Source organism: Syzygium oleosum, unplaced genomic scaffold (genome assembly GCF_021117445.2).
Source record: "Syzygium oleosum isolate NSW1041296 unplaced genomic scaffold, Sole_v2.1 Sole_v2.20, whole genome shotgun sequence".
NCBI lineage: Eukaryota > Viridiplantae > Streptophyta > Magnoliopsida > Myrtales > Myrtaceae > Syzygium > Syzygium oleosum.
This window is the reverse complement of record NW_026607504.1, coordinates 2,521,991-2,532,077: the sequence shown is the minus strand read 5'-3', so window position 1 is coordinate 2,532,077 and position 10,087 is coordinate 2,521,991. Positions and strand designations below refer to the sequence as shown.

The following is a 10,087-nucleotide window of genomic DNA, read 5'->3' as shown; positions in this document are numbered from 1 at the left end:
ATCATATGTGCACTAATTTGCACACTGAGCTGAAAATCCGGAGCCCCCAAAAAAGAAATGGACTCCAAATGGATTTGGCGGGTCCACCTTGAGCAGTAAGTCATAGCATTCAGGTCTTGTTACATACGTCTTGAGATTCTCGGCGTCTCTCTCAATGGATCCGTCATCGACAAATTTAAGATTGCGGAAAAAGGCCGCCTTTCCAAAGCCTTCAGAAGGGAAATGGCCGCTCCCCATTTCCGTTGACGTATGCCGACCATTCGGTTCACTGTTGACTATCTCTCCGCCCCAACTAATTACATCGGCACTGCCACCTAGAGTAGTGAAGATTTCTCCGGGCCAGTATCCTACCTCCACGTCCGCAACGCGCAGCCACCAACGCCCAAGGACATCATTCTGAAATATTTTTGTTAAAAGACGGAAGACTCGAAAATATCCCATGTATATGTACCTAAAAGATTATTCCATTACCTTTGTTATGCCTATAGTTATGTCATATTGCTTTCCACCATAGGTGGAAACCGGTAGAATCCGAGAACCTAAAGCAATCTTGCTACTTGTTTGTACAAATCCAGGGCATTCGAGATTGTAGCATCCGGTTTGCTGATAGCCATCACTCTAAAGTCCACCCAAGAAAAGCATGTTAAGGTTTGATAAGTTTGTGAAAGTTTGGTGAATTGTAAGCGGCCAAAAGAGTTAAGAACTCACTGTCCAATATATGAAAAGCTCTGGCTGGTTGCCAGTACTTGGAACTGTAGTAACCTATAATAAAAACACAAACCACTTATCTTATAAATCTACACACATTTAGAATGCCAATTATGCTAACATCTTCAGATTCTATCATTCTAAGTTCGGGACAAATACAACATGAGTGCCATAACTTATTTTTCTCACTTAAGTGCCATATCAAAGTAAAATCGATCATTTGAGTATCATTTTCGGCAAATCATCCTATGCAGATTTTCTAATTTATTTTCCATCCAACGTGGTTTTTTAAATGTTATTTTTATTTTTGTTCTTTAATTTTTTTGAATTTTTCTTTTTTTTTTTCAGGGCCACTGAGGGTCATTGGCAACCCTCGCCAGCTATGAAGGCTAGGCCATTGTGGCCGAAGGCGAGGCAGCCACAGCCGACAAGGGCCGCCGATGACCCTTGTAGCAAAAAAAAAAGGAAAAGGAAAATAAAAATAAAAAATTCAAATAAAAATATTAAAAAATATTAAAGTATTAAAAATTTGTCCACGTCAGCACCGGCAAAGCCATGTAGAATGACTGGTATCCACATCTGATTTTCCGACGAGGCAAATTGTTGATGGCATTCAAGTGATCGATTTCTCAAATTTGTGACATTCGAGTAAGCGTCGTGTGAGAGTTATGGCACTCTTAGGCTGCGCATGACAACTTGCCAAACAGTGTATGATTCTGTTCTTTTGTTCCCAGAATCAGTTTGGGAACAGAAATGCGTTTGTTTAATTTTTTGATTCTGGGCACAATTTTGTCAAAAATTGTTCCCAGAATCAGTTTTGGAGCAGAATCAAGAATAAAAAAAAAGTAGCTTCTTGATTCTGGGAACAATTTTGAGAATCAATTTTTTTTATTCTTCCTTTTCTTGGTTTTTAATGTAGCTTCTAATGTCCAGCCCAATGACCGACCTCGCCGAATCTTATGAGAATAAAATATTTTAATAAAAAATATTTTACCGGCCATGGCCGGCGACCAGGCCATGGCCAAAAAAAATAAAAAAAATATTTTTATTTTTTAATAAAAAAATATTTTACCTGCCATGGCCGGTGACCAGGCCATGGCAAAAAAGAAAAAAATATATTTTTAATAAAAATATTTTACCTGCCATGGCTGGTGACCAGGCCATGGCAAAAAATGAAAAAAATATATTTTTAATAAAAAAAATATTTTACCGGCCATGGCCAGCGACCAGGCCATGGCCAAAAAAAATAAAAATGTATATTTTTGATAAAAATATTATTAATAAAAAAAATATTTTACAGACCATGGCCGGCGATCAGGCCATGGCCAAAAAAAAGAAAAATATACATTTTTAATAAAAATATTTTAATAAAAAAATATTTTACCAGCCATGGCCGGCGACCAGGCCATGGCCAAAAAAAATAAATAAATATATTTTTAATAAAAATATTTTAGTAAAAAATATTATTAATAAAAAAATATTTTACCGGCCATGGCCGGCGACCAGGCCATGGCCCAAAAAAATAAAAATGTATATTTTTAATAAAAATATTTTAATAAAAAATATTATTAATAAAAAAAATATTTTACCGGCCATGGCTGGCAACCAGGTCATGGCCCAAAAAAATAAAAATATTTTAATAAAAAATATTATTAATAAAAAAATATTTTACCGGCCATGGCCGACAACTAGGACATGGCCCAAAAAAATAAAAAAAATATATTTTAATAAAAAATATTATTAATAAAAAAAATATTTTACCGGTCATGGCCAGCGACCAGGCCATGGCCAAAAAAAAGAAAAAATACTTTTAATAAAAATATTATTAATAAAAAAAATATTTTACCGGTCATGGCCGTCAAGCAAGCCATGGCCAAGAAGGAGGAAAAGAAAAAAAGAAAGAAATATTAAAATATTTAAAAATATTATTAATAAAAAGAAATTTTGTGGCGTTACCAAACGCATTTCTGTTCTTTTTCTATTCCAGGGATGGAATTTTGGGCCGTTAACAAACGCCTTAAAATGCTCAGAATCAATTTCGGGCACAGAATAAAAAAGAATCATTTCTGAGCAGAATCTGTTCCCGGGCACAGAATCGTTGTCATGCGCAGCCTAAGTATACTTGTCCCTTCTAAGATCTTACCATCCATCCTGCCTCCACAGTGTTCAAATTCTCTTTGGGACCTGACATGAGCCAAATTTGAGAGAAACTCACTTCCGGATACATTACTGTAGGATTCCACACATTAATTTTTGCATTAGCTCCCCTGTAGTTGCCACCGATCATAGATACTTGAGCATACTGACCAATACACAACAAACTCATAAGAAGTGAAACTTTAAGGATCAATGCATAAGCAAAATCACAACTCAAAATCAACGCCACAATAGTCATATCGTGATGTATTTGCACATACTTCATGTCCACCCGGTGGAGTGATGATGTTCTCGCTCAGATTGAGCCGCTTCATGTGTGGAGTCAACGGTATAACATGACGATTGGTATGGTTTGTGGTCTTCTGATGGGGATCGTTCTTTCAGGGCATTCACCATATTTCCACCAAGCTTGATTGAGTGCACCTTCCACATATCCCGATCCATCTCCTTTCCGATTTGAGCTTGGTTTAATCTATTCGTAAACGTGCCAGCTTCAGTGATTGTTATAACAATACATCATAGACCAACCCGAATTTCTTGGACATCCTGCAATATTGAAACAGCTTTCTCCTACAACTGCTCTATGATGACCCTCATCATTAAGGTACTTATACTGTCATCACTGCACTTAATCATTTCTACTGCTAAGTGCAAATTTTGCATGGGAGGCACAGGACACCGATGCAAGTTACAGGTCAAAAAATGAGGGGACAAAAACCTGTGCGGTATGATTCTTGAGAAGCGGATGATCAAAAGCGGGTTGCTTAAAGATGTCAACACAATCGATCACTTCACCAGTTTCATAACTCTGCACCAGTTTCTCATACATTATCTTAGCAAAAAGAACATATTCAAAAGGAAAAAAAAACATGAAATATCAACAGGTAGAGTTTACCTCAATGGTTTTTACTGCTCCTTTAGGCTTATCGAAACCTGTAACTTTGTTTGATATAAGAATTCTCGCTCGAGCATGCCCATCGCTTATCATACTGATAATACTTATTATCAAAACCAACCATTTGAAAATATGCATTCGTGGACTTAGCATTATCACTGTAGAATAGACCGGAGTATTTTTGAAAATGAGACAAGACAATGTTCTTCTTTATATGCACATAAATCACATCCCCTTGGTAGACCTCAAACCCGAATCCTATTAATCATCATTAATAGCCTACCGTGGATACCCGTTTTCACAAGGAAGAAAATCATTCTTCTTTTGGCAAGCATGGATCGCGTTTTTATACTTGAAAGGAAATGTTCAAGATTTAGTAATTAAAAAGGGATATGCATCAACGATTTATCATTTTCCTTCCACATATTGAAACATCACTACAAAAAAACATGGATTTTGCCACGGAAATTTGCGACCGGGAATTTTTCGTTGCTAATTTGCGACGAAATTTGCGATTGATTTTTTTTTTTCCGTCGCAAATTAGCGACGAATAATTTTCGTCGCTAATTTGCGATGGAATTTGCCACGAAATAAAAATTCGTCGCAAATTAGCGACGGAAAATAAATCCGTTGCTAATTCCGTCGCAAATTAGCGATGGAAAATAAATCCGTCGCTAATTTATGCAACAAAATTTACTATTTTGCGATGAAATTAGCGACGGATTTTTTTACCGTCGCTAATTTGCGACGGATTTTGCGACAAAAACGAATTCGTCGCTAATTTGTAATTTATGACGGAAAATAATTTTCGTGATATCCATCCCCACCGTCAATTTCTCTCTCTCTGTACTGATTCCACATATCCCCCCTCGCTTTTCTCCCTCTTTCGTTTCTCTTGATAAACCTATCCGTGCGTGTATAAATCAATCTCGGTAAAGCTTTTCTAACGGTAAGTAGCATAGCTAACTTCGTGACTAATTGGCGACGAATACGATTTGTCGCAAAACTATTCATCGCTGAATTCGAATTTTTTTATTTTATTGACTATTTTATTGTTTTTTTTTCCTAACTTCTTCGCCGGCCATGGGGGGAGAGGCCGCTCGGCCTCCCCCAGATCTGGGGGAGGCCGAGCGGCCTCGCCCAGGTGTGGCGGTCGACCTCGCCGTTGCCCAGATCTGGGCGAAGATGATGCTCATGAAGAAGATCAAGATCAAGATCAAGATCAAGACGAGGACGAAGATGCATATCAAGGAGAAGACGAAGACGAAGGAGAAGACGAAGACGAAGATTAAAATTTTTGTGACAAAACACTAATGATGTGTAATTATTATTGCGACATGTGTTATTTTGGTTGTCATAATTATTATTATTGTTCTTGTTATTATTGTTATTGTTATTATCATTATTGTTGTTGTTGATTTTTCTTATTAATATAATTGATCGTCGGAAAATTCGTCGCTAAATGACAACAAGTCAAATATTATTCGTGCGATGACATTTGCGATATTTTATTTTCCATTGGATTTGGATCGTCGCTAATTTCGTCGCTCATTTTGCGGCAAAAACTTATTCGTGGTTACTGTTCATCGAAGAATTAGCGACGAAAGTGAAATTCGCGGCAATTTTTCGAATCCGTTGCAATTTGCGATGGATTCGAAAATGCCCTTTATTTTTGTAATCCGTCGCAAATTTGTGACGGATTGGAAAATGCCCTTTATTTTTGGAATCCGTCGCAAATTTGCGACGGATTGGAAAATGCCTCTTATTTTTGGAATCCGTCTCAAATTTGCGACGGAAAAATAAATCCGTCGCAAATTTGCGACGGATTGAAAAATGCCCTTTATTTTTGGAATCTGTCGCAAATTTGCCACGGATTGAAAAATACCCTTTATTTTTGGAATCCGTCGCAATTTTTGAGGCGGAAAAATAAATCCGTCGCAAATTTGTGACGGATTTTGCGACGGTTTGGAAAATGCCCTTTATTTTTTGAATCCGTCGCAAAATCCGTCGTAAATTTGCGACGGATTGAAAAATGCCCTTTATTTTTGTTTCTGTCACAAAATCCATCATAATTTTTGGAACGGAAAATAAATTCGTTATAAATTTGCGACGGAAAAATAAATCCGTCGCAAATTGAAAATAAATCCGTCCCGCGTTAAAATTCTTGTGGACGAGAAGCCGAGCCAAAACAGACCCCCTCTCTCTCTCACATGGAGCTCTCGGTGTCTCCTTCGTCTTCCCTTCGCATCCCGGCCATAACCCCTCTCCGCAGCTCCGCCTCGTCTCACCGCCGGGATGGCCGCGGCGGCGGCAAGCCGACGTGCCGATGCCCCGCCGGTCCCTACTTCAAGCTCTCGCAGAGTTCGCCGTCGCTCCGCGCGTCCGGCCCGAAAAGCCGGTCGAGACCTGCCCCGAGAAGATACAGCGGGAAGAACCTTATCCAGGTACGCGCTCACTCTTCTGCTTCGCGTCAGTTTTCGCTGCAAAGCTTCCCGGTGCTAGCTAGCTGTGCAGGTCCGTGTGATCTTTGAATTAGCGAGATATTTGGTCGATTGGGCTCTTAGGTGCGATAGATAAGCTGAAGTGTCCATTTCTCCTTGGACGAAGAGGAGTGAATTCGTTGCGGCTGCTTGTTTAATTGGAAGATGCGCTTCGCAGGATACTCATCATTTCACTAGATGACTAGTTGGGCAACATAACATTGAATTTGCATAAGTGCGAGGATGAGAATATTGGGAATTGGATGGAATGGATGAAATGCTGCTCTCAAGCGTGTAGCTTTGGCAGTATTGGTGCCATACTATGAGGGGTTGGCAGCTGGATCTGCCTGGAAATTTGGATGAGATGTGAATGTGACTGGAATACATGGTCCTGCTTATCACGTTGCCGAGAGCAAGTGAACGGCTCAACATTAAGACTCTAATAGGTGGGGTGCTGCTTAATGAAGATATGGGCTTTGTTGGCCCAACACCCAAAGAAAAGAGGGAAAACAGTTTAGGTGTTAGTGGGTGGGGGGCAATTGTCCATCTTCTTGCATAGGCTTGAGTGTGTACTAAGAATTATCCATCAAAGTGGGATTTAGTGTAGTAGCAGTTCTCTACTAAGGGTTTCCCATCACTGTATGGATTTGGTGTAGCAGCAGTTTTCACTAGAAAAAAGAAGAAGCTTTGATACCTATAGTGTGTCTTGATATCAGACTAAAGAAGATATATAATGGACAACTTGATGAGGAGTTGTTCTTTAACCCGAGCCAATATAATAATTGGACGATTGTCATAATGCACCTTGAATAAGAAGAAAAATCACAGCTGAGATTTTAAAAGTCAATTGAAGAGTTTTCTTATGCATGATTCTCGATTAACTATTTGACAAAGCTTCAGGTACATATCTATTGGAAGATGCATGATCACACACTCTGTTCATCCGACATTCCTCGTGTCCTAGAGTCTTTCTAGTTTACTTGTGCCGTAATTGAGTGTACACATTCTGCTAGGTCTGTGCTCGAGTTGGAGCAGCTGGATCTGATCCTATATCGAGTAAAGTCTTTGATTTTAAAGATGCATGTTGGAGATTTTTAAGACCTCATACAATAAGAGGAACAGCTCTGGGTTCCTTGTAAGTATTCTTTTCCTTCTGCCATAGTTATTTACAATTAGCTGATCATAACACTTTAGTTTTTCTTTTGTTTTGTCTCTCCCTGCTTGCCCCAGTTTACTTGAACTTACTCTTGCTCATCAACAGTTCATTGGTGGCTAGAGCTCTGATCGAGAACTCGCACCTGATAAAGTGGTCTCTTCTGCTTAAAGCATTCTCTGGTCTTTTTGCTCTAATATGTGGGAATGGATATATTGTCGGCATCAATCAGATATATGATATCGGCATTGACAAGTACGTGGTGCTTGCTGGAACTGAGAAACAAAGCAAAAGTTCTTCCGACTTCAGCATAGATGTTTAAAGTGAGAAAGAATGCATGTGTTCATAATGAAAAAATGTGACATCCCAATTTTTGCTGGACATCAGATTTAGGTCAGTGTTTGAGGTACCATGCAAGAACTCACGGTTCTTTGGAGTTCTAGTTTTTTAATTAACCTTCTTGTCATGCCTATGCTTTTGAGGATCAATGTCCCCAGCTTACCCTCCAGTTTTATGATTAGTATCTTTTTTATCTTATTTCAGGGTCAACAAACCTTATTTGCCTATAGCAGCAGGAGATCTTTCTATTCAACATGCCTGGCTTTTGGTGATATTTTTTGCAGTGACTGGCCTGTCGATCGTTGCTTCAAACTTTGGATCATTCATTACTTCTCTTTACAGTCTGGGTCTTTTCTTGGAACCATCTATTCTGTTCCTCCTTTTAGGATGAAGAGATTTCCTATTGCAGCATTTCTTATTATTGCCACGGTATATTTTCTTCCTTATTTTTCTAAAAATTGAATAGTTTAAAGTCGCTCCATCTTTTTGTGCCTTGCTGAAAGATTATGGCTGTACAACCTGATGAGCTTTGCTCTGGGTAGAAACTTTCTTCGCTACTTTCTTCTTTTAGTATTTTTTGCCGACTAGCATCTTTCCTTCAGTTATATTTTTCAATTATATGGCATTGTGTTTGGTTTGTTCGTTTTCTGTTTCTGAAGCGGAATCTATGATTGTCTCGTGTCCTTTGATTGTTTTGAATGTATTACATGATGTTCATTAATGCGTAGCTATTGCTATGGACAAGATTTGATGGCCCAAATGGTGTATAATTTGCGATGAATATTTAGCGACGAATTTTGCGATCAATACAGTTCGTGGCTAATTTGCGACGAATATAGTTCGTGGCTAATTTGCGACGAATTTTGCGATGAATAAGTAGCGACGAATTTTGCGACCAATTTTTCGACGAATTTTCCGACGTATAAAGTTCGTGGCTAATTTGCGACGAAATTTCCGACGAATTTTGCAACGAATTATTTGCAACGAATTTTGCGACGGATAAAGTTCGTGGCTAATTTGCAACGAATTTTGCGAAAAATAAAGTTTGTGGCTAATTCGCGACGAATTATTTGCGACGAATTTTGCGACGGATAAAGTTCATGGCTAATTTGTGACGAATTTTGCGACGAATTTTGAGATGAAATTTGCGACAAATAAAGTTCGTGGCTAATTTGCGACGAATTATTTGCGACGGATAAAGTTTGTGGCTAATTTGCGACGAATAATGTTCGTGGCTAATTTGCGACGAATTATTTCCGACGAATTTTGCGACAAATTTTTTTCCGTCGCAATTTAGCAACGGAAATTGAAATTTTCCGTCGCAAAATTTTGCGACGCCGAATTAGCGACGGAATTTTTTCTGTCGCTAATTTCGTCGCAAATTCGATTAGCGACGGATTTTGCCAAATTTTTCGTCGCAAAATTCATCGCTAATCCCTTGTTTTTTTGTAGTGCATAAAGAAAAAAAATGGGTCAATTTTCATTCGTGTAAAAAATTCTTATTTTGGAGTGGCCATCAAATTGTCACATTGATGGCAAGTATAAATACATATACAAATTTATAATATATATGGTTATGGTAATGAGTGAAATTGCTTCGGTGGCAGGGGCATAGAACTCTCAATTCCTTCTTTTTTCAGAAATGGTAATGAAACTCCATTATCCAAAAAATTTTGTTAACAATACATAAAATTGCCAAAATCAATACACAAAGATGCAACCAAAAATAGCCAAAGTTGGAAAGCCTCTGCTAAGAATCTACCCCCCTCATATATTGAAACATGGAAGAAAAATAAAATGACAAGTTAACGTTCTAGACAAAATATGCCATCTCTAAAGGGAGATGTGCTAAGACATGAACTTGCCAAGGCTCTCGTGGATACTTGCAACTGATTTTCAAATTATTACTAGCTCATAAGCTGAAATCCCATCCTGACAATGCATCCGAAACCAATGTGATCGTACTCCCAAAAATGAACAGTAACTTTCGGACACCATTTCAAAACTATCTGGGCATAAGTACGCGCCGAGGAGGTCTGTTCCGTGGCTTGGCCGCTATTTGCTACTTCAAACACTGGGTTGAAAACCCAATACCCACCATAAAAGTAATTGGCCCCGTATGGAGGAGTCTTACCCATGATCTGCAAATCATAGCACTCAGGGTTCGTCGTCATCCTTACGGCATTATCTGCATCCCTGTTCATCAAATTGGCATCAGCATATTGAAGGTCGTGGAAATAGGACGATTTCTCGAATCGTTTATAAGGAAAGCGGCCGCTCCCCATTTGCGTTGTCGTATGATGAGGATTAGTTTCCATGTTGACTGTCTCTCTTCCCCCAAGTTACCCCATCTGC

General features: G+C 38.7%; 1 protein-coding gene and 1 pseudogene across 1 annotated transcript; one reads left to right on the top strand and one right to left on the bottom strand.

Annotated features, from left to right (window-relative positions):
- Window positions 1-3,694, bottom strand: LOC115694055 (uncharacterized). The gene is made up of 5 exons (XM_056320568.1): window positions 3,584-3,694; window positions 2,852-3,010; window positions 709-762; window positions 472-618; window positions 1-396 (listed from the first exon to the last, which is right to left on the bottom strand). Exons 1-5 carry the CDS (start codon window positions 3,692-3,694, stop codon window positions 13-15), a joined length of 855 nt encoding a protein of 284 aa, XP_056176543.1. The 3' UTR covers window positions 1-12.
- A 2,229-nt stretch (window positions 3,695-5,923) lies between these two features.
- Window positions 5,924-8,353, top strand: LOC115669280 (homogentisate solanesyltransferase, chloroplastic-like; annotated as a pseudogene).
- Window positions 8,354-10,087: the final 1,734 nt, after the last annotated feature.

Coding starts and splice junctions, on each gene's coding strand:
- LOC115694055 (XM_056320568.1), bottom strand. CDS start 3,694: ATGTATGAGAAACTGGTGCAGAGTTATGAAACTGGTGAAGTGATCGAT. Junction 763..2,851: donor CTGTGGAGGCAGGATGGATG/GTAAGATCTTAG, acceptor TTTTTATTATAG/GTTACTACAGTTCCAAGTAC. Junction 619..708: donor AGCTTTTCATATATTGGACA/GTGAGTTCTTAA, acceptor GGTGGACTTTAG/AGTGATGGCTATCAGCAAAC.